Source organism: Salmo trutta, chromosome 12 (genome assembly GCF_901001165.1).
Source record: "Salmo trutta chromosome 12, fSalTru1.1, whole genome shotgun sequence".
Taxonomy (NCBI): Eukaryota; Metazoa; Chordata; class Actinopteri; order Salmoniformes; family Salmonidae; genus Salmo; species Salmo trutta.
Genome location: NC_042968.1, coordinates 73411843 through 73435610, shown reverse-complemented (window position 1 = coordinate 73435610; position 23768 = coordinate 73411843). Strand labels below are relative to the sequence as shown.

The 23768-nt window shown below is 42.9% G+C and overlaps 1 protein-coding gene across 1 annotated transcript; it reads left to right on the top strand.

Moving 5' to 3' along the window:
• The first annotated feature begins 9412 nt into the window (after nt 1–9412).
• Nucleotides 9413–17500, top strand: LOC115204139 (barH-like 1 homeobox protein). The gene is made up of 3 exons (XM_029769482.1): nt 9413–10668; nt 13871–14096; nt 15282–17500. The coding sequence occupies exons 1-3, from the start codon at nt 10215–10217 to the stop codon at nt 15571–15573; spliced, it is 972 nt and encodes a 323-aa protein (XP_029625342.1). The 5' UTR covers nt 9413–10214; the 3' UTR covers nt 15574–17500.
• The last annotated feature ends 6268 nt before the right edge of the window (nt 17501–23768 follow it).

The window sequence follows — 23768 nt, the reverse complement described above, 5'->3', positions numbered from 1 at the left end:
CCCACACATGGAGGGAAAGGGGTAAGGGGGCAGCCCTGGCTCTGTCTCCCATGGTGTGTTAGAGGCTAGGGGGCAACCCTGGTTCTCTACCCCCTGGAGTCCTGGGGACTGTCCAGCAGCTTGTGTGTGTCTCCCTTTGGCAGCTGGAAGGGACCCTCGGCCCAACCTGAGCCCACCGCACCGACCCACCATCACTCAGGACAACACACTAACATTGAACTATGGCACCTTACAGAAGAAAAATATACTTTCTCTCAGTCTTTAACCCCACATCCCCCCAGCTTTCATTTCCACTGTACTGTGGGATAACTAATTACAGGAGAGGTACTCATTGGTGTTAGATTAATTGTAAATATTGTATACAATAATGTCCCCTATTACAACCATTCCCCATATTCCAACACCATTCTTTGAGGCTGAAGACTCTTGTCGTCAAGATAGTGTTGTTCACTATCTCAACAATGTATTTTATTTTGACTGAAATATAATCAAAACTGCTGCAGTCCACTTAAAGAAAAGAACAAAAACACACAAAAGCCAGCCAACTGATGACTTCTCCTCAAAGTAAAAGCCGGAGTTCCCCAGTTCCAGCACCAAGTGTGATAATGGGCTCTGTGATGGTGCCTGGCTCAGACCTTGGCCTCATGACTGTGGATCAGGGGTCATGGAGAAGAGGGTTAGGGTTGGTTTAGGGGAGTTGGCTTTCTTTTACCAGGGGCTGGATATGATGGATGGTTGGAGCACCTCATCCTCTCCAGACACTCATCCATTGGCCTCCATTCTCTCGCTCCTCTCTTCCCTGTTGGCAACTTCTCTCCATCTCCTCGCTGCCTTGGACCAGATGTGTTCATTGAACTCTGTCAAGAATAATAAACCACTGGCTTGTAGAGGCACACTGTGCATACAGAGCAGGAGGGTCTGTGTTCTGGAACAAGAATGGGCCCACAGTCATGAGACATACAGTACATCGACTATTTGATTAAGACAGTATGCCAAGATTAGTCCCCTGAATTCAATTTATGTTAAATGAACATATACACAGATTCCCACAAACACAACTAATAAGAATGTACTCAGGCCTCCCGGGTGGTGCAGTGGTCTAAGGCACTGCATCGCAGTGTTAGCTATGTCACCAGAGACTCTGGGTTTGAGCCCAGGCTCTGTCACAGCCGGCCGCGACCGGGAGGTCCATTGGGCGATGCACAATTGGCCCAGCGTCGTCCGGGTTAGGGGGGGTTTGGCTGCCGGGCGCAGTGCACGCTGACCAGGTCGGTGTTTCCTCTGACACATTGGTGTGGCTGGCTTCCGGGTTGGATGTGCGTTGTGTGGCTTGGTTGGGTTGTGTTTCGGAGGACGCATGGCTCTCGACCTTCGCCTCTCCCGAGTCCGTACGGAAGTTGCAGCGATGAGACAAGACTAACTACTACCAATTGGATACCGCGAAGTTTGGGAGAAAAAAGGGGTAAAAAAAAGAAAATAAGAATGTACTCAAAATCACAGATAAAAGTCCATATCAGAAGGCAATCCACAGGCACATACTGCACATTTACATTTATTCATCTCACTCACTCTATCAAGTGACCTCACATAGACTATACTACACTATAGATATACTGTACACATGGTTTCCTATTTTGTCATCAGCCTTTCTGTGGTCTCATGAGATAGGAGTGTTGATATGGAACTACGGTAGAAAGGAACCACTCATGGAGTTCTGCTCTGATGGCACAACCCCGGGCCAGGAGTCCCCTGGGACTGAATCAAACCCTGTCTCTCCTCCTTTAACTCTGACGCCCTGTGAAGCCAGCGGCTACCGACCACCTCGTTCTCCCAGGGCTCTCCCCTGGCTCTCCCCTGGCTCTCCCCTGGCTCTCCCCCGGCTGGTGTGCAATCATGGATGCCGAGGGAAACCAGGCTCCCCCAAACAAATGTACCAAGAAAAAAACATACATTATTATGTATCTTTCGTATCTGTGTTTCATAAATGTCCTTCAATTCGCAAGAGGCTGAATGTTTCTCACCGGAGAAAGCATCTGAGCGAGCAAAACAGCGCCCCTGTGTCTCAGAATGTGTAGCCCATCTATCTGATGCTGTCTGGCCAAAAATAATATGATATTGTTGCTACCCGTAGCATTGAATCCAAGGGAAGCCAGCGAGCATTTGGCCTCCCTTGATAAAAAAAAATATAAAATAATAGCCAATCAGCGTTGAGCTAAACTGAGTGAGCTACTGGTGCACCAAAAAAGTTTCAAGGGAAGCCGGTTTGGCTTTGGCTTCACACCAATCACATAATAAGCCAAACGTCATTGAATTGTTGTCCTCAGGTGGCTAGCTAGCTAGCTGAAATCGGCCCTTTACTCAATTAGCCATGGATGGAGATAGGGATTTGTACTTGTGGTACTGGCAAATGATTATAATGGCGATTCTGATCCATTCATGTAGCTAGATGTATTAGGCTAATGATAACTAGCTGGCCTGGGGCATCGTTGCCCATGAAAGAAAGTTAGGCTAGCAAGCAAGCATTTTAGCCAGGTAGCCTAGGACAACAAAAACTTAAAGCCTGTACTGTATGACGGGCGTTACGTACAGAGCCCACACCCCTCCAATGTCCAGCTGGATGTCTGTACGTTCTGTCTGCTGTCTGCGACCATTTGATCTATTGGGCCCACACGTCACCCTCCTCTGGTCATCCGGGCATCGGTCGGACAGTGCGCTGTCTTAGTGGGAAGTACTGGTGGTCCACTTTGGCTAAGGACGTGAGGGTTTATGTTTCCTCCTGCTCAGTGTGCGCCCAGTGCAAGGCCCCCAGGCACCTGCCCAGAGGGAAGTTACAACCCCTACCCGTTCCACAACGGCCGTGGTCGCACCCGTCGATGGATTTCCTGACGGATCTTCCTCCCTCACAGGATAACACCACTATCCTGGTTGTTGTGGATCGGTTTTTTAAGTCCTGGCATCTCCTCTCTTTGCCCGGTCTCCCTACGGCCCTACGGACTGTGCAGGGCCTGTTTACACACGTCTTCCGGCACTACGGTGTGCCTGAGGACATAGTATCTGATCGAGGTCCCCAGTTCACGTCAAGGGTCTGGAGGGCGTTCATGGAACGTCTGGGGGTCTCGGTCAGCCTTACCTCGGGTTTTCACCCCAAGAGTAATGGGCAGGTGGAGAGAGTGAACCAGGATGTGGGTAGGTTTCTGCGGTCTTATTGCCAGGACCGGCCCGGGGAGTGGGCGGCGTTCGTGCCCTGGGCAGAGATGGCCCAGAACTCGCTCCGCCACTCCTCCACTAACCTCTCCCCCTTTCAGTGCGTACTGGGGTACCAGCCGATTCTGGCGCCTTGGCATCAGAGCCAGATCAAGGCTCCTGCGGTGGACGACTGGTTTAGGCGTGCTGAGGTGACTTGGGACGCCGCTCATGTGCACCTTCAGCGGGCCGTGAGGCGCCAGAAAACCAGCGCAGATCGCCACCGCAGTGAGGCTCCGGTGTTCACACGGGTCTGGCTCTCGACCCAAAACCTGCCCCTCCGCCTGCCCTGCCGGAAGCTGGGCCCGCGGTTTGTGGGGCCATTCAAAGTCCTGAGGAGACTGAACAAGGTTTGTTACAGGTTACAGCTTCTCCCCGATTACCGTATTAACCCCTCGTTCCATGTGTCTCTCCTCAGGCCGGTGGTGGCTGGTCCACTCCAGGAGTCTGAGGTGTGGGAGGTTCCTCCGCCCCCTCTGGACATCGAGGGGGCCCCGGCGTATGCAGTTCGATCAATACTGGATTCGAGGGGCCTTCAGTACCTCGTGGAGTGGGAGGGGTACGGTCCGGAGGAGAGATGCTGGGTGCCGGTGGAGGACGTGTTAGACCCGTCGATGCTGCGGGAGTTCCACCGCCTCCATCCGGATCGCCCTGCGCCTCGCCCTCCGGGTCGTCCCCGAGGCCGGTGTAGGCACGCTCCTGGAGCTGCGTGTCAAGGAGGGGGTTACTGTCACGACTTCCGCCGAAGTCGGTCCCTTTCCTTGTTCGGTCGGCGTTCGGCGGTCGATGTCACCGGTCTTCTAGCCATCGCCGATCCACCTTTCATTTTCCATTTCTTTTGTCTTTGTTTTCTACACACCTGGTTTCATTCCCCAATTACATGTCCATGTATTTAACCCTCTGTTTCCCCCATGTTTTTGTGCGTGATTGTTTCTATGTTCATTCGGTACGTTATGGCTGGTTTTCGATGGGTGCTGTTTTCAGTAAAGTACGTTGCTCACTCATTCTGCTCTCCTGCGCCTGACTTCATGCACCAGCTACACCCACCTTCTGACATAGAGTGTCAGCTAAAGACCTACAGAAATCTCTGGAACATTCTAACATCTCTGTTGACGAGTATACGATACTCAAACATTAAACAAGAATGGTGTTCATGGGAGGACACCACGGAAGAAGCCACTGCTGTCCAAAAAAAAACATTGCTGCACGTCTGAAGTTTGCAAAAGTGCACCTGGATGTTCCACAGCGCTACTGGCAAAATATTCTGTGGACAGATGAAACTACAGTTGAGTTGTTTGGAAGGAACACACAACACTATGTGTGGAGAAAAAAAGGCACAGCACACCAACATCAAAACCTCAAAACTTCATCCTCACCCACGCACCGCTACTGGTCCTGGCTCTCCCCTGGCTCTCCCCTGGCTCTCCCCTCGCTCTTCCCTGGCTCTCCCCTGGCTCTCCCCTCGCTCTTCCCTGGCTCTCCCCTGGCTCTCCCCTCGCTCTTCCCTGGCTCTTCCCTGGCTCTCCCCTCGCTCTCCCCTGGCTCTCCCCTGGCTCTCCCCTGGCTCTCCCCTGGCTCTCCCCTGGCTCTCCCCTCGCTCTTCCCTGGCTCTCCCCTGGCTCTCCCCTCGCTCTTCCCTGGCTCCTGCCTGGCCAAGGATGAGAGAGGGGCAGTGAGGTGATGAAGGAAGTGCTACTGAAGGCTAGAGTGATGATTTATTTTACAGACACCAAACTGTACACACACACGCACACACACACACACACATGCACCCCTTACCCCTGCCCTCCAGCGATTCACTCACTCACTCACTCTCTCTGACACATACACACAGACTAGGCCTCTCCAATTAAATCAAAAGTGGTTTGTTTTTATTGGTCTTTTGCACTGACAAGTGGGTTATCATTCTGACGGCTCTACCTGTCATGAGTGGCTGAGAATCCTCAGTTGACAATGCCCAATGCTTCCAATTAAAGGAGAATCAGACTCCTGGTGAGCTAGCCATATTCCCTCCTTCCCTACCTCCTTCCATCCTTCCTCCTTCCCCTTTCTTCTGCACTCGCTCCAAGAGCCTCTGCCATTCCCCTCTCTCCCTCGCTATTGCTTTCCTCGTCATTTCTACCTCCCCTCTCTCTGCCTCTCTCTTTCTGGTGGGGAGATGTCTGTCTTTGCTGCAAATTACCAACACAAAATGAGGTGGCGCTGCCTGGCGCTGAGAGCTACCGGTCCTGGGCCCTGTCAGCTTTAATGAGACGATGAAGGTTTATTTCGCCCGCATACTTGTGCTAAATTGTTTCTTGTGTGACAGCTGACTGGAAAATATGAGTGTTAACCTTATAAAAGATTCAGCGGTTCTCATTATTGTCTGTCAAGTCCCATACCTGATGGCTTTTTAAGATGCATCATTTGCATCCTTGACTGGTCTGGATGTGCCAATACTGATGTTTTTTTTATGCTGTTTGTTTGTGTGAAGTCATCTTTTTTACATATCTCCTATCGAAAGCCATGTTTTACTCAATGTCCCAAAACGATAGAGATGCCAAAGTTTATCCAAAGACGACACGTATTTTACAAAACAAATCTAGATATATATTTAACACACATCCAATCGAATGAATAAATAAAAATCACCATATTGTTTTTCACACATTGAGTGAATGGGAGCCCCTGTAGGTGTTATTACTCACAATGGACAGGGATTTCTTATTGTTGTTTTTACTTATTTTTTGTTTATTTTAACAATTTTTCTCCCCAATTGGTAGTTACAGTCTTGTCCCATTGCTGCAACTCCTGTACGGACTCGGGAGAGGCGAAGGTCGAGAGCCGTGCATCCTCGAAACACAACCCAACCAAGCCGCAGTGGTTCTTGACACAATGCCTGCTTAACCCAAAAGCCAGCCACACCAATGTGTAGGAGGAAACACCGTACACCTGTCGACGTTGTCAGCGTGCATGCGCCCGGACCGCCACAGGAGCCGCTAGAGCGTGATCACCGTGATGGGACAAGGACATCCCTGACGGCCAAACCCTCCCCTAACCCAGACGACGCTAGGCCAATTGTGCATCGCCCCATGGGTCTCCCAGTCGTGGCCGAACCAGGATCTCGAACCAGGATCTCTAGTGGCACATCTAGCACTGCGATGCAGTGCCTTAGAACACTGCACCACACGGGAGGCCTGGACAGGGATTTCTAGCAGCAGAAATTAGTAAGTGTCCAGAAAGAAAATATTAACATAAGTGACAACCTGGCCTCAGAGCCATATGAAACATACTTATGTATTTCTGAGAAGACCTATGATACCTACTAGTTATTTTATAAATAAACTAAAGTAGGAAGGTTGGTCAGGGAGGATGGATGGATGGGTGTAATCCTTGACTGTCTAGCAATCCAAAGGTTGAGTGTTTGAGTCTTATATTAGCTAACTCTTCCCTTAATTGTTCTTTTAAACTTAACCCAATTCACCTAACCTGCTACGTAAATTCTCCTAACCTTTGTCCTTTTAGTTTTCCTAACCTTTTACGTTTGTTGATTATCCTAACCTTTGTCATTAGTTCCCTTAAGCGCCAAATTAAATTCTCCCAGTAATTCTCCTTTGTTGTTATGCTTAACAAGCAACCTGGTCTCAGAGAAAGATGTATAATAAGTTAGGTCATCCAATTTGTATGCTATTGCACAACAGGGTAAGAGGTATGATATCATACAAATTATAGGATGTATAGTATTGTACAACTGCTGTTCCATTCATATAACCTAATGTAACGTAATATATCATACTAAATGGACTGTCACATATTTACGTACAGAATAATACGAATTGTCATGAGACCACGTTGCTGGTCTAGATATAAATATTCTTCATTTCAGCTGCACTTTCTACAGTGTGAGGAAACCATTTGTTATGCACATATTATTCAGATACACAATTATTAGTTACATAAACCTAATCAGTTTTGAAAATTGACAGACTATATTGACCAATACTTACACCTGTGACACCAACCTTGGACAATAAACAACTGACTAACACCCAAAATGTGTGTGCAAGACATAAAATAAAAATACATTTGGTTTCATCCATTATGCCTATTTACAAAACGCATCATAATGTGACAGTTTCTTTATGTTGAAAGTTCTATATCTTGAAAACTTGATTGCTGACATGCAAAACATTATGGGACTGTAACAACAGCGGACTAATGAAACAAATACCAAGATATCGTTTTTGAGTGGTATTACCCTTTAAGACAGAGATGGATAGAAAGTGATTGTATGCTTTAGATCTCTCAAACATTAACACACACTGAAAATCTCTGCTTCCTTTGACCTGCCAAGTCATTACACTGCATTACATCTCTCACCTTCACACACACACACACACACACACACACACACACACACACACACACACACACACACACACACACACACACACACACAGGAAGTGTACACCTGACCATCCATACACTTGCAAGAGACAAGTGGTAGCAGTGGAACATATTGACAAAGAGATCAGCACACCGTAAGCAAGTCTACAGTCTGGTCTCATTCCCTTGTGGAATTGTTCGATAAAGTGGGAAAGTGTACAGAAAATTACTTTAGATTACTCTTGCAAGGGTAGCTCAAAAATATACATTTACAAAGGTAATCACGACAACTATTTTCCAAAAGACAGACCCAAAGCAATGTGTTTCCACTTGAATTATTTTGCATACTGTTGTTTTACTGTTGTTTTGCATAAAAATTTTAGCCATGTAATTGTTCATCTGAGAATTGTAAACTCAGGCCAGATTTAAGTTGTTGTGAAATAGATAGACCTATAAAAATAAGCTATTTAGTTTATTTATTTTTTAAATGGCAAGGAACAGGAGTTGTTCAAATGAAATCTCCATAACCCACCTCCGGAGCACAAGTAGACTAAATTGGAAAGAAAGGCAACGTTAGGATGGGTATGTAGGCTACTCTTTTCCATCTCTGTCCCCGCCTCAATGTGACAGCTTGCAGCCGCGATAGGACACTATGGAAGCGGGGAGCGGATTCACTAACCTGCCGGTGTCGAGACCGACGCGCGCCTCCAATCTGGCGTTCACATGGGGGGTTCGATTATTAGGGCCTGTCGGGGAGTCATGTGGGGCTAACTGTTTTGGAGGAAAAAAACGAAAGTGGAGACAATGGCATTTCATGCACATTAAAGTTTGCGTCACGCCATCCTTTCAGCACATGCTGTTCGGACTATTATTCCTCATTAGCATTGTATTACTATTAGATAGGCTACTTATTATGAGCTAAACGTTGACTATTCGATGCTGGAGCTTTGTTCACCCCCAGAAAAAAAGTGTAGGGAGTAGTATTTTGTGGCTTAATTATGCATGCATGAAGTTCTTGCTCTCGGTGCATAGGCCTATGCAACAACAAAACATTTGTTGTCCGATAAAATAAAAACATTATTTGTGTCAGAATAATTTTTTTAACAATGAGCTCACGCTCAAAATTCAAGAAAAAAGCACTGGCTGTGTCCTCAACGCATTAGAAATGAATGCAGGCTACATTAAATCTAGGCTATCGGAAAAAATATTATAATGATATGCATTTCTCATACCACTAACAAAACAACAACAACATGATGAAGCTGATACTGATGCTAATGCTGCTGATAATAATAATAATAATAATATACAAATCCTTTCGGAATTAATTTTGAATCAGAAAAAAAGTTATCAAATACACCCTCAAAAGTATTTTGATATTTATAAAGCAACTCGAACATAGATGGAAAAACAATTATCCTAAATTCTGACTCAATAAATGCAAAGGTGGAAAATACCCATTAAGTTTTTTAAAAAGCCTGTTAAGTTTTGACTGAACGAGAGGCGAGAGAAAAGTCCTACCAGCTCCACATAATAACCCCATTCATTATAAGCCTCATCAATGATGTATTGAAAGCAAATAGTGTGAAATTTGTCTGTAAACAGTTGGATCTGAGTATCCTGGTGAATTCAGTGTCTCTTTTAATCAAAGAAAGGGAGCGAGAAGGAGGAGGGGTGAGTGAGAGTGTGGGGGGGGTCCACCTTCCTCTCCGCAAGCCCGTCAGCACCCAAAAAGGTTCCTCAACCAATGAAGTCTTGTCACTGGGGACTCACGTGGACGGGGCGTCCTTAAAAACCTAGCTCCTGAGTTTTCCTCAAGTTTCATCTCTGTGCTTTCGTTCACAGTTATGTCTATTTAACCCGCGTTACCTCTGTTTTACAGTGCACGTCTTCTCGACTGCAGCTGCCCACCGGTTTCGAGTCTCTTGTTGCATCTCTATGCTGGCTCAGGATGCCTTTACCTTCCTCTACCATCGAGCGCCGCACGGGTCACACAAGCGAACCACTTTTTAAGTGATTAACATTTCAGCAATTGTTGTCCTCGCGCTGCGTCATTTCCAGGTCTTGAATTCTACCTGCAACACTCGCTGCTGTCTCTGTCCGTGGTGCTGAAACGTGGTGCTGAATCGCCTGCCTATTTACCTTGCACTATTGGCGCTCCACTGCCTCTAATCAGTGCACTTTTTTGTCAATATTTGAAATAAATTGAGAAATAATTGAGAAATCGTACCGACGAGTTTTCATTTCTAAAAAAAAAAGAAAAAATTGGATCCAGAAAAATCTATCAAACTTCCCAACAGAGAATAGCACCAAGCTGCATCGATTTTATGAAGAGTGCTGTACTTAGGACCAAATAGTTGGATGCAGGGTTGATGTAACATCGATAACCTGGAGATTTTGCCATTTTGCCAGCTATAAGATTCAATCAAGAAGAGGAAAAACATCGTGGATGAATATTTGTGATTTCTGAAACATCTTTGGATTTTCGAGCTGGATAAATTGAGGCAAAGTCTCATCTCAGCAATCGCCGCTCAACCTGAATTTGCCTCGAATACCAATGATAGTTTGAGTTGAGGCCTCGAAGAACTCAGTTGCGCTGGTAAACAATGGAGGCATCCACCAATGGGTCCAGCTTTGGGATCGACTCTTTACTTTCCCACAGACCTGGAAGTCCGGTCATGTCGAAAGGGGACAGTTTGGTGGGAGAGTGCCGGTCACCGTTGGAGTTCAGCCCGAGGTCAGACCTAGAGAGCGGCTGCTCCTCTCCCCGGTCGCCGAGGAGGGAGTGTGTGGATGAGGCATCGCAGAGGCAAGGTCACGCTATCGGGCTGCCGCTTCATCTCCAACAAGGACAGATCTCCGCCGGGTCACAGCCGCGGACCGTCACCTCCTCCTTTCTGATCAGAGATATTCTAGCTGACTGCAAACCGCTGGCCGCCTGCGCCCCATACTCCAGTAATGGCCTGCCAACTCAAGAAACGGGGCGACTTGTCTCCAAGCTCGCAGAGGACTTCATGGACAAAATCCATAGCAACTCGTCGTCAGACAGCGAATACAAAGGTAAAAGACTGATGTAAACAAACATAATGTTTTAAAATCAATTACACTTAGGCCTATTTATCACATAATTTCAAATATAATTTTGGTAGGCCTGCTGTTCTAAACTCGTCTGCATTTGTGTGTTAGCTTCATGCAGATATTAGGCTAGCCTGCAGTAGCAGTTGATTTGCTATATCATTGATTTTAACTCTAGATGTGTTAAAGGTTTTACATTTTGACTTTCCTCGGAAGACTAGGGAGAAAGTATTGTATCTATGCTTGCACAAAATGAATCCCATCTAATATGTATCTAATCAATTATAAAATCATATGGAACATGATATGTACACTATTATGACTGTAAACCCTATAGAGATGAATCACTTGGTGAAAGTTTACCAACAATATTATCTTGGACAACAGGAGCTCTATCGGCTATAGTTACAGTGTATATAGGTTCATCGAAAAGGAATACACTAGCCTTTTCTTTAAGTATTATCCACACTGTTGATATTCTCCGATGATTTGGTGTCAACCCGTTTTTCCTTTCAAACGCATTTGCTTGCATTAGCAGACGTCTTAAAAGCATCTGTTGATGTCAGGGAGGCAAGAGAAAAGCTGGGGGAAATATGACAGGGTCGCCTCCAGATAAATGCCATCAAAGATATGGCGGTTTCCAATCATGTCAGCCATAACATACATGTCACCTCGATTGTCAGTTTAATGATGCAGCGCCTGGATACTACTAAGTCATCCGGTGATAGGCGAGGTCAATTCCTTCTTGCAGGAATTAGTCAATAGAAATGTGGTTAGAAATATAATATTAACATATAATACATTTTTTTTTTTATGCCACCTTTATTTAACCAGGTAGGCCAGTTGAGAACAAGTTCTCATTTACAACTGCGACCTAGCCAAGATAAAGCAAAGCATAAATATTTATCTGATTAAGTTATACAACCAAAACACAAACTATATCCACCCCTTAAGAAAATGACAGGTTGCCGTGACAAAAAAACGTTTATAATAAGGATATATTATTAGTATTCATATTCATATTATTATTATTGTTATTATTCATTAGACTATTGATTAATATTGGTCATATTATTTAGGCCCACATGTTATTTATACTATAGTGAACAACGTTATTACATCAATCCTTTATAGCAAGAGTTTAACGTCTTTCCTGCAGGTCAATGACTTCACCCCAGTTTACAAAAAGAAACATGAACATGAATAACACATAATTCTATTTTGGATACAGTGTGTGTGTGTGTGACAGATTCTCATTGATATCAACGCAGTCAATTCTGCTCCATAAACCTTGTAGGGACTAGTACGCTGCTTTGATTTCAGCGAATCCGCCTCCTAATATTTTGGGGATTTGATGCAATTTGTCCCAGTGCTAATCAGATTTGTAACGCGCGAGGCCGGCCGGCTTTTTATTTCGCTCTAAACCGCAGCCCTGTGAAGTTTCTCCGGTCGCGGTTGAAAGGCTCCCTTCCCTTGTGGCTCAATTAGCCGGATTATTGTGGTTCTTGAGAGACGACTCAACTATTCAGCTAGCAAGAGCTCTCACGTCGTGTAGCCTCTTTTTGGAGAGAAGCGTGGGATGGGAGAGAATTAACTGAAAATGGTTTATTACAGTTCAAGACCCAACACAAGAGCAAAGTAAAGAATATAACAAATGGGAATCTTACACACAGTACATTGCAGAAACAATGGGTTAAAATGTGTAAACAATAAGGGCCATACATTTTTTAGATAGGCTACATCTTCATAAAATCTCTAGGCGCAATGGAGTGGCCTAAAGTCCTCCAACATTGGATGACCAAAACTAGGCTATATGAATGTTGAAAAACGTTCAACTTTGAAATTTGTCCATTTGTAAATGTAGCTAGGCCTATATTTTGATGAAATCCCAATCTGTCATGGGTTTATAGGCCTAACATAGGCCTACGTGCCTGTTTAATCAACCTGGTCTCAGAGCATTTTTTTAACCTTTATTTAACTAGGCAAGTCAGTTAAGAACAAATACTTATTTACAATGACGGCCTAGGAACAGTGGGTTAACTGCCTTGTTCAGGGGCAGAACGACAGATTTTTACCTTGTCAGCTCAGGGATTCGATCTTACAACGTTTCGGTTACTAGTCCAACGCTCTAACCACTAGGTTACCTGCTGCCTATTTCGCATTATTCTGTACTTAAATCATAGACACTCCATTTAGTATGGTATGTTACGTTTCCTATGTTACGTTTCGTATGGTTGGTATTCATTTGTGGATGTCCAGCACCCATTTCGTATAATATGTTACGAATTCAAATTAATGTTATATGTTCCGAATTTGCTAAATGTACAATACTGACAGAATTTGCAAAACGTACAATATGTTACGAATATGCAAAACATAGGATATGTTATGAATTTTAGCTTGCTCACTAACGTCAGCTAGCTAGCTCGCTAAAGTTATCTAGGCTAGAGGTTAAGGGAAGGGTTAGAGTTAGAGTTAGCTAACATGCTAAGTAGTTGCAAAGTAGCTAAAAAGTAGTAAGTAGTTTAAAAGTTGCTTATTAGCTAAAATGTTAGTTGTCCGTGATGAGATTCGAACTCGCAACCTATATGCCCACCCATCCACCCTACTTTCATTTTTTGCCTTAAAACCATCTATCTTATGTAACCGTACCAAAAGTAAAAAATCATCTTAAATATAGTGTTTGCATTTACTTACAGAATAATGCAAAATGCTGAGACAAGGTTGGTTTAATGATCTTACCCATCAATTTGATCGGCTTTATGAACATTTGAAATATATATTTTTTCTTGTTGTTGAGTGTTTCATGTTTAAGAAATAAGGCCCGAGGAGGTGTGGTATATGGCCAATATACCATGGCTAAGGGTTGTTCTTAACTACGACACAATGCGGAGTGCCTGGACACAGCCCTTAGCCGTGGTATACTGGCCATATATCACAAGCCCGAGGTGCCTTATTGCTATTATAAAGTGGTTACCAACATAATTAGAGCAGTAAAAATACATGTTCTGTCATACCAGTGGTATACGATCAGATATTCCACAGCTGTCGGCCAATCAGCATTCAGGGCTTGAACCTGCCAGTTTATAATTGTGTATAGCTTACAGACGAAAGAAACCGTGGTCTCAGCATGACTCCCTGTTAAAATAAATGTGGAATAAAATATTTGTCCTATTCTTGTGAGCAGTGAAAGAGGAAGGAGGCCGAGAGATCTCGAGTAGTAGGGACAGTCCGCATCACATTCGGCTGAAGAAACCGAGGAAGGCGCGAACAGCCTTCACCGACCACCAGCTGGCCCAGCTCGAGCGCAGCTTCGAACGGCAGAAGTACTTGAGCGTGCAAGACCGAATGGAGCTGGCCGCTTCCCTCAACCTCACAGACACACAGGTCAAAACCTGGTACCAGAACAGGAGGTAAGCACTGCCACACTTGGCTGCCTTTAGTTTAATTACACGAATTATAACCAATTTAAAAGGACGATAAGTATTTTGATAGTGGGATATAGGCTTAATGGATGAATGCAGTGAGCTCATGCCAAAATAGAATATGTGTGCGCGCGTGCGCCTGTCAGCTCTTCACCTACAGACAGAATGATTTCCTCATGTCAGAAACTCATTGGTCACATATGCAGCCAGGTCACTGAGATCGAATTTATTTCTCAAAAATTGCACACATTGCATCAATTCCTTCACGATGAAGGAGAAAATTATAACAGAAAAAAAACATTTAAAATATTGGCAATTAGGCACTGCATTAAAACTTTGAACAATGTGATTCAAATACGGAACGGTAGACGGTAGAAATATTTGTGGGTTTTAATCATTTTTGGAGGGGAAAAAACAAATGGTTTCCTAATGAAGCTTTGACATTCAGACAGCAAAACGACATTAATAAATATAAAAACACAACACTTTGGTGCATTAATAATCTATCGTTGCATGTATGCCATATCAATAATTCACCCACGCTACTACATTTACTCAATTATTATAATTATAAATAATTTACCTAATAGAGGAGTGCTTTTCAATTGACAATCTGAATCTGACAGATTACCCTTCCGCGTGAATACGAGTGACGGGGGAGTGATTTAACAGAATAACCCAAGTGCGTCACTGAGAGTAGCCACACTTTCAATCTTTATTTGAAAAATAGTGGAAGACACATTTCTGACCCCATGATGACACCAATACAATCCCAAACCGAAAAGCACCCATTGAATACAGATGTTTCCAACTGACTGAACTTTAATGACTGAAATTACATTTGCATTTAAAACCCCACAATGGAAAAGAAAATGTATATTGTGCTAAGAAAATATGCTACATGTTTTGTTAACGTGTTTAATAACAAGGAAGGCCTAAATCCACTAAGAAAAATCACATTTCGTTTAAACTGAACCACGTACCTTATTTGTGCATGCATTTTCAACGGGTTTTCCCAAATTGCATTTTTCTTACGCATGCAGATGTGATTGAATTCTAAACTTTATAATCCGAGTCCTATAATAAAATATTTTAACTGTACTTTTCAAACTTATTTATAACTTTACGATAAGAGTTTCCCTTACTAATATCAACTGTTTCTTGTCTGAACAGAACAAAGTGGAAGAGGCAGACGGCGGTTGGACTGGAACTGTTAGCGGAGGCTGGAAATTACTCTGCTCTTCAGAGAATGTTTCCGTCGCCCTATTTCTACCCTCAAAGCCTGATGTCCAACCTGGACCCCGGAGCGGCGCTCTACCTGTACAGAGGACCCTCCGCGCCTCCTCCCGCACTGCAACGACCTCTCGTTCCGCGGATTCTTCTCCACGGTCTGCAGGGGGGTAGTGAACCACCCCCACTCCCCCTCCTCTCCGGTGTGCTTCCCCGGCCAACACAGCAGCGGTGAGACGGCCTCTCCGGATATATGCCATACCTGGCAGTCTGGGACTCTAAACGAGAGAGAAAAAAACGATTCAACCTGGTGACAAAAGAAGCTTGCATCAAACAATGAACTTCATGACTAAATTTCCAACTCCCTAAAGTAGACAGCTTTTTACCATACTGAAGTTATTTATTTATAACTTAGGCCTATTTATTTTTCTCTATGTATTTAACTTATATATTTATATTTTTGTTTACCATAAAAATCTTTAGTGTGGGCTACATCAGAAAGGACACGTTCGTTTTACAGATAGTCATTGCTGGCACCAAGTCTAATGGCAATGGCACTTTTACTCAGACTTTTAAGAAATCATAAAATTACTATTATTAGGCTATGTTGTCAGGATATAATGGAGAAAAAAACATGCATAACAAACCAATTTATTGGTCTGTAAACTGAAATGGCATTCCAAATTGAGTTGAAGAATTAGAGGAGAGCCAAAGTCATTTCATAACAATTATTATTTCTTTCTCTTTCTCTTTACAAAGACCAGTTGAGTTTCATTCACTTTTTACAAAGGATCAACATAATAATCAGCAGACGTAGACATGTAAAAACGAATATTTTGAATTCTATTTTTTTTTAAGTCTCTTGATTTGAAGATATTTTTCTTTCACTCATTTTTTTCTTTCCTTCAGATGACAAAGATTCAGTACAAAAACTATAGATTAGAGCTCAAGGCTAGTTTCCTATCATTTCAGAGATAATCTGGGTGGGAATAATGAAGGTCCATGAGATAAACAACATGTGTTTTAAAATATCTAATCATAAGGTTTTTACTTTAAGTTTTACCTAAAGGCCGAATGATATCAAATATGGAGTCAAAGTAAGAGGTAGGCCTAAAAAACGATGTATTTTATTTCACCTTTATTTAACCAGGTAGGCAAATTGAGAACAAGTTCCCATTTACAACTGAGACCTGGCCAAGATAAAGCAAAGCAGTTCGACACATACAACAACACAGAGTTACACATGGAGTAAAATCAATTTACGAAGGCGCAATGTATCCTTGCAGACCTTTCATTTTTGATAAACAAATAATGATTGAAGACTGAGTCGGTTGCCAATTTGGGTCGTTTGCCTGTTGATTTGCTAGGTGTAATAAACACGTTGTGCATTACTTACTTACGTTATTTCATACGAAACCGGTGGAAACCTTGTTAGGCTACTTACTCTCTTTAGTGAAAATGTATATTGCAGATATTCATTTGTGGATTGGTTGTCTTATTTCTGGATCGTTTTTTGTTCCTCTCCCCATGTGTTAGCTAAACGAACCTTTTGTCCAACTGTTCAAACATCTTAAGTCGGCGCTAGAGGGGGGTCTACTTTTATATATGTGTAAATAAAGGTATTTCATTTAATAACGTGACTACGTTATATCTTTCAAAACCCACGCATGACAAATACAGGGCCCACATCGATTTGTATGGCAAATGGAATACATGTAGGCTAATCGTCTTCGTCATCACCATCCTCGAGTTCAACCAAAGAGCAGTGCACTCGTTTGATACACAAAGTAAACTTTTGATATGAGCATAAGATTTTGGCTGTAGATATATACTTTTAGTCCTCTATATTATTTTATCAAGGCTATATTTTATAGGCAATCTAATATCTGATTAGTTGTTGTTTTGGGGTTATTCAAGGTCTGGTAAGTGGCGTTTTCTCCCGGAAGAAGAAATGGACAAACGGATTTGGTCCTGCAATCATTGCTCGAGTCAACAGCTCACTTTCCAATGTATCAATTGATTAATTCATGACATTGATCATTAATGACAACCTCATGTTTAGCCAAACTGTACAGCAGAATGGCACGGTGACATCATTTCATATATATAATGCCAGAATGTAATTACAAACCAAAATTATAATTTGGTATATTTCATCATAAAACAACAAAACGTGTTCTGTTGAGACAAAGGAGAGTCAAGGTATAACAAACCGGTGATAAATATGCCTGATAAAATCTAATTAAGGTTCGTATAATTATATTACAAACACCGTGTTTGAATACTTTTTAACATGTCTGTCAAACACTCCCTCAAACCCCCTCACTATTTGTTTAGTATCGTGGATTTAATTTGTCGAATCTAAAAAAGTTCATAAAGAATGTCACCGCCAGAGCAAGGAACATTAACCAACTTAACCTTTAAAACACGCCAAGATATTTATCTAACGCTTTGGAGTGGTGAGAGTTCAATTTGAGACATTTCATTCTGCCTTGATATCTAAAAACGTTGGCCTATCTTATAAGTTATGACTAGAAATGTTTTGGTAGGCTATATATTTGATATGAATAAATACAGATGGATTTCAACGTTCATCCACCTTGGCTTAGGCTCATAGTTCTGCCAAAAGGTACGTATGTATATATTAAAACACACACACGCCATGCCTCAAACGTGAAGTCGGTTAAATCTAACATAGGTCTAATAAATCATGGAAATAGGCTGCTACGGATTCGAGCAATTGCATCGAGCGTCAATCATTGGAAAAAGAGGTCAATTTATTCAGCTAGGCTAGCACATGTTGCAAATAGGCTAACACACTAGACCTATACCCTACACTGGCAGACTACATTAATAATTAAATTTCATTAGTTTTCCATAAACAATATGAAGACGAAATATTAATGTAAGGCTAAGTGTGCAATTGTTTAAGTGCCTTAAATGATCCCATTTGGAAATTGATTGTTTCCATGCCTCTTTCTTGAGAGTGTTTGTGATGTGCTCTTTGCCAAACCGCTCCAACAGCTGGTGACCGGGCGACGCTGCCTGTGGGCCGGATCAGCGATGGGACATCTGGTCAGCGGCTCGGGTGCCTCTGCTCCACCAGCCCCACCCGACACCCCAACCTCACTCCTAATAGGAGTCTAACTTTAAACCAACCAACATTTCAGACTATAAAGCACAGGGTTAGGGAGTTTAGTCTGACAGAGTTGGCCAATGGGATATTAACGATTAGACAAAATACTTTATTAGCTTTTAATTGAACGTCGATAATGGGTGTGATAGTCAAGCCGCCTGCTGCACCGCTCGCATGGCACATGTTCTCCCTTCTCCCATTGACCACCAGCCGATCACTCCATAAAATATTAGTCTGACTTTGACTAATTGACACATTTATAGTGCGTACATTTGCTATAGCCTAACTGAGAAATAGTAGCCTATAAAGGCTACACGTCACACGGCAGGTGGTTGGTTGGGACTTGAAAAAAAGGGAGAGGAAAACCTGTAGCAAATTCCCACTTTCCCACCAAAAAAATCTAATTAGAAGTACATCATAAGGATCCATGACCGATTCAAATAACGATGACCCCCCTCAACATTTATGAAAAGGGTTATTCTTGCGAAGTGCGCAGCTGATTACAGGGAAAGCTCCCTGTCTTGCTGGATGACGCTGATATTTTTGCATGTGAAAGGATGCGTGCAAATCCCTCGGCTCTTACCGCGGTTTGTCCCCGGCTCAGGGTTAATGAAGTGCGGATAGAGTCTCGTTGAGCTCCCGACAAACAAAAACACAACACGGGGAGGCTTAGACTCAGAGGATCAGTGACTCTGATTAAACTCATTGACTCAGAATAAAAACTAAACAAAACAACCTTCAGAGGAAATTAAGAGTCAATCAAAGCGCAATTTGCGTTGTAGAGTGGGCGATACTCTTTTTTCACAGTGCCTTTTCAATCAGTATTATATCTGTAGATTTGGTTACTACTGCAGACTTTTAAAATCAACAGGCAACGTTATTTAATCCAGAGGAAGCCTCAGAGAATGGAAAAATAGATAAATACCAAATGATACAGAATAGCATATTTTGCTTTTCTTATGAACAGTTCTAATAAAAGACTTGAGACTGTTTCTCCTATTTAGCAACTGCATATCCAATTGAATTTCAAATTATTAACTATTTTGTGATGTATTTATTTAAAAGTGAATGATTATAAAGCCTTTTTGTAACTTAATATCAACAACCTTTAAAAAATCAAGTTGTTTCCCATATTTGTGAGAAAACGAAAATAATAGGCTACTTGCAATATTGATTGAACCAAATTAAGCTTAAATGTAGGCCATGAACATAGGCTGTACTGTTGCAATGAAAAATTAATTTCCACTATACCCATAGACTTATAATAATGGAGTTAAAGATAATACGTAAGCATTTATCATTAATATTTGATTTAAAAAAGACAGACAACCAGTAATATTGCATGACAATATCACACTGGATACTATTGAACATTTGCAACTAAGCTGTGTATGAAGTGTAAAGGTGAACACATACAGTGAACTCCAAAAGTATTGGGGCAGAGAAACGTTTTTGTTATTTTGGCCCAACAGCACTTTAGATTTTAAATGATACAATGCTACCATGATTACGGATAATCCGAAATGAATCATGAATAATGATGAGTGAGATATGTACAGGGGCATAAATATCATACCTCCCCTGTTATTGTAATGGTGAGAGGTTAGCATGTCTTGGGGGTATGATATAAAATGCTAACCTCCTCTGTTACTGTAATGGTGAGAGGTTAGCATGTCTTGGGGGTATGATATAAAAAGCTAACCTCCCCTGTTGTTGTAACGGTGAGAGGTTAGCATGTCTTGGGGGTATGATATAAAAAGCTAACCTCCCCTGTTATTGTAACAGTGAGAGGTTAGCATGTCTTGGGGGTATGATATAAAATGCTAACCTCCCCTGTTATTGTAATGGTGAGAGGTTAGCATGTCTTGGGGGTATGATATAAAATGCTAACCTCCCTATTATTGTAATGGTGAGAGGTTAGCATGTCTTGGGGGGTATGATTTAAAATGCTAACCTCCCTGTTATTGTAATGGTGAGAGGTTAGCATGTCTTGGGGGTATGATATAAAATGCTAACCTCCCCTGTTATTGTAATGGTGAGAGGTTAGCATGTCTTGGGGGTATGATATAAAATGCTAACCTCCCCTGTTATTGTAACGGTGAGAGGTTAGCATGTCTTGGGGGTATGATATAAAAAGCTAACCTCCCCTGTTATTGTAATGGTGAGAGGTTAGCATGTCTTGGGGGTATGATATTCACGCATCTGTAACTTTCTCATTATTCACGATTCATTCAGGACTATCCGTAATCATGGTAGCATCCTCATTAACGTAGAAGTGTTTAGAAATATATTCTTATTTACAATAAAATAGACTCCAAAATGACACAATACACAATCCTGACCGGTTGCATCACCACCTGGTACGGCGCAGTACATCACTGGGGCCAAGCTTCCTGACATCCAGGACCTCTATACTAGGTGGTGTCAGAGGAAGGCCCAAAAAATTGTCAAAGACTCCAGTCACCCAAGTTATAGAATGTTCTTTCTGCTACCACACGGCAAGCGGTACCGGAGCGCCAAGTCTAGGACCAATTAATCGAATGGCCACCCGGACTATTTACATTGACCCCCGCCCCCAACAAGTTTGTAGAGTCACAAGCTTGATGTAAACATTGCGTGCTAGGAATATGGGACCAAATATTAAACTTTGGACTACTTTATTACACATAAGTGAATTTGTCCAAATACTTTTGGTCCCCTAAAATGAAGGGACTATGTACAGAAAGTGCTGTAATTCCTAAAACGGTTCACCCGATATGGATGAAAATTAAAGCTGACAGTCTGCACTGTATCATTACTCCAAAGTGATGGAGTACAGAGCCAAAACCCCCAAAAATGTATCCCTGTCCCAATACCTTTGGAGCTCACTGTATATCCATTCAGTATGGTGGGTTAGGGGGGAAAATGACAGGTCCAACCAGGTTGGTCATCACTCCATGGAGGGGGGGGGGGGGGGGTTATGGATCAGAATGACCTCTGTGAACCAAGGAAAACAGCCTCTAACCATGGCTCTCTCACCCCATCATTCTGTAGGCCCGCCATTCTCTCTCACACAAACAAAGTCAAGAACAACACACGCAATTCTACCATATCATTGGGTAGGATGGGAGAGGGGACAGGAAAGAGAAAAATACCAAGAATTTGGAGTCTGGCACGTTGAAAGATAAACATTTAGTAGAGAAGATTGAAATATCAGTAGAAACTGGCGAGTGTGAAGGAGTCAGGGGAAAAAACAGTAACTCATTCCTGTGGCAAAGTCAGGGTTAGCCAATCCTCTTCTGGCCCAAGTTATGAGGCGGAGAGAGGAGGAAGAAAAGCTTTGCCCGTGCGGATAGAGAAGATAACCCCGCTAATAATTTCCCTGATAAAACGGGGAGAACTACAAACATGGGTCAGGGGAGCAGAGATTGACATACCAATCTCAGCAAATAATGAAAGCTTAAGCTTCCTGCTTCCCTCTCAGAGCTGAAGGAGAAGAGAAGAGAGAAGGGAAGATGAATGAAATCAGGACTAACAGATGAAGAGGTGGCACCTCCTGTTCAAGGCATGCCCCCCAGTCAGTGATTACTGCCATGTACCCCCAGCAGGGATGCAGTGTAAACCACACAGGCATCACATGACACAGAGATTATCTAATCAATAAATTGTGGTGTTAGGGCCGGCCTGAGCTCCTGTCTACCGCAGAGGTCCCTAAGCAGCCTCTCAAGGCAATGTCCACCCCTCCCCTGACCCCCCACTACCGAACAGAGAAATGCCTCTGGGATAATACACCCCCGAGCAATAACAATGTCTCACACAGGACTGACCATGACCACAACAGAGGCCTACAGTAGAGTGAGGGACAGCAGCCTCAAAGACCATAAGTGCCCACCAGTCTCCGCATCACACTATAGCACCTCCTGCTGGATGGGGGCATTCTGCTGCCTCCAAATCTCCGTATACACTGCAGACATGGTACCATTAGCAAAACTAAGTATCTAGCTACCTAGTTACCATTTGGCCTGAACAAAAAATACCTAAGCCTGAGGATGGTGAAATTCCCTAAATCTCTACTGAATTCAGAAACTGTATAATGGTCTTCTTATCTTTGTCTTTGTCTTCTACGGTAAGAGCGGTAATCTTGATCCACCGTATAGTCAATTTCTACCCAAACATCACCCTACTTAAATATGATTCCCAGTGATGATAAAAGGCAGCTCCTAGACAATAGAGGAGCTCCTCTTCCAAGGTAGCATTACTATTTATGTGATCCCTGTATACAGCATGCATATATGGAGGAGAGTCCACATGTTACGGTCTAATTTAAGTGGACTAAATAATAAGGAACAGGCAGTGTCTCGGACACCCCGGTGGACCCCTGGGTCAGTGTACAGGAACCACAGGGAGGCCTCTCACCTCATAAACATAAAGAGAGAAGAGAAGCATCAATAAGTCATGAGGTGTGGTATACATGTATATTTAACGCCCTTCCGTGTGAAGTCTGGCAGGCGCTCATACCCTGTCTGCTGCTAGCTGGCAGAAAGCAAGAGAGGACCATGTGTGCTTTTGTCTTACAGTTGTCCCACTGTTCAATGTGTGTTTGAGAGTGGGGGTCGGGGTGGAGGGAGTGTTTGGAAATTACAGTTGAAAAAGACAAGTAAAAGTTATAGGGGCTAAGAACAAGTTCAACTGAAGACAAAAATGCAAACATCACACTACAGGCAGAGACGCATCTTTCTATAGGCAGACTACGAGCTGTACATTGGGCCCCCCGCCCCCCCCAAAAAAATGTTTTAGAAAATAGTTAGAAATTTAGAAAACACAAGGTGCAATTTTGAAATGTGATGGTGCATCAGCAGGTTTCCACTTGTCATGTCAGTCACTGACAGTCACTCAATTAGCCATGTCAGCTAACATTTTTTACATTGCTAGGTAGCCAGCTATCTAAACCTTGTAGTAGGCCTAATCATCACCAAATGCCCAGAGGCCCTGATCTCCAATGGGCCCCCATGGATTTTGTTAGTCACTCTCACACAGATATCAAGTGAACATGGCATAAGTCATGGCAAAATGTGTAGAATTGCAGTAAATGAGCTTTTAAACTGCAAAAATGTCTCACCACCCCATGGCAAAATGTGTAGAATTGCAGAAAATTTGCTTTAAAACTTCAACAATTTCTCTCCACCTCATGAGAAAATGTGTAGAATTGCAGGATATTATCATTGAAACTGCAAAATTTTCTCTTTTCTCTTTTTTTCTGCCCCATGGCATGAGTAGAATTGCATGAAATTAGTTTACCCGTGAGGTGGGGGAGC

What these genes read in the sequence shown, in the direction of transcription:
- LOC115204139 (XM_029769482.1), top strand. Translation starts at nt 10,215, where the DNA reads ATGGAGGCATCCACCAATGGGTCCAGCTTTGGGATCGACTCTTTACTT. An exon ending in GTCAGACAGCGAATACAAAG is followed by an intron (nt 10,669 to 13,870) that starts GTAAAAGACTGA and finishes TCTTGTGAGCAG; the next exon opens with TGAAAGAGGAAGGAGGCCGA. An exon ending in ACCTGGTACCAGAACAGGAG is followed by an intron (nt 14,097 to 15,281) that starts GTAAGCACTGCC and finishes TTGTCTGAACAG; the next exon opens with AACAAAGTGGAAGAGGCAGA.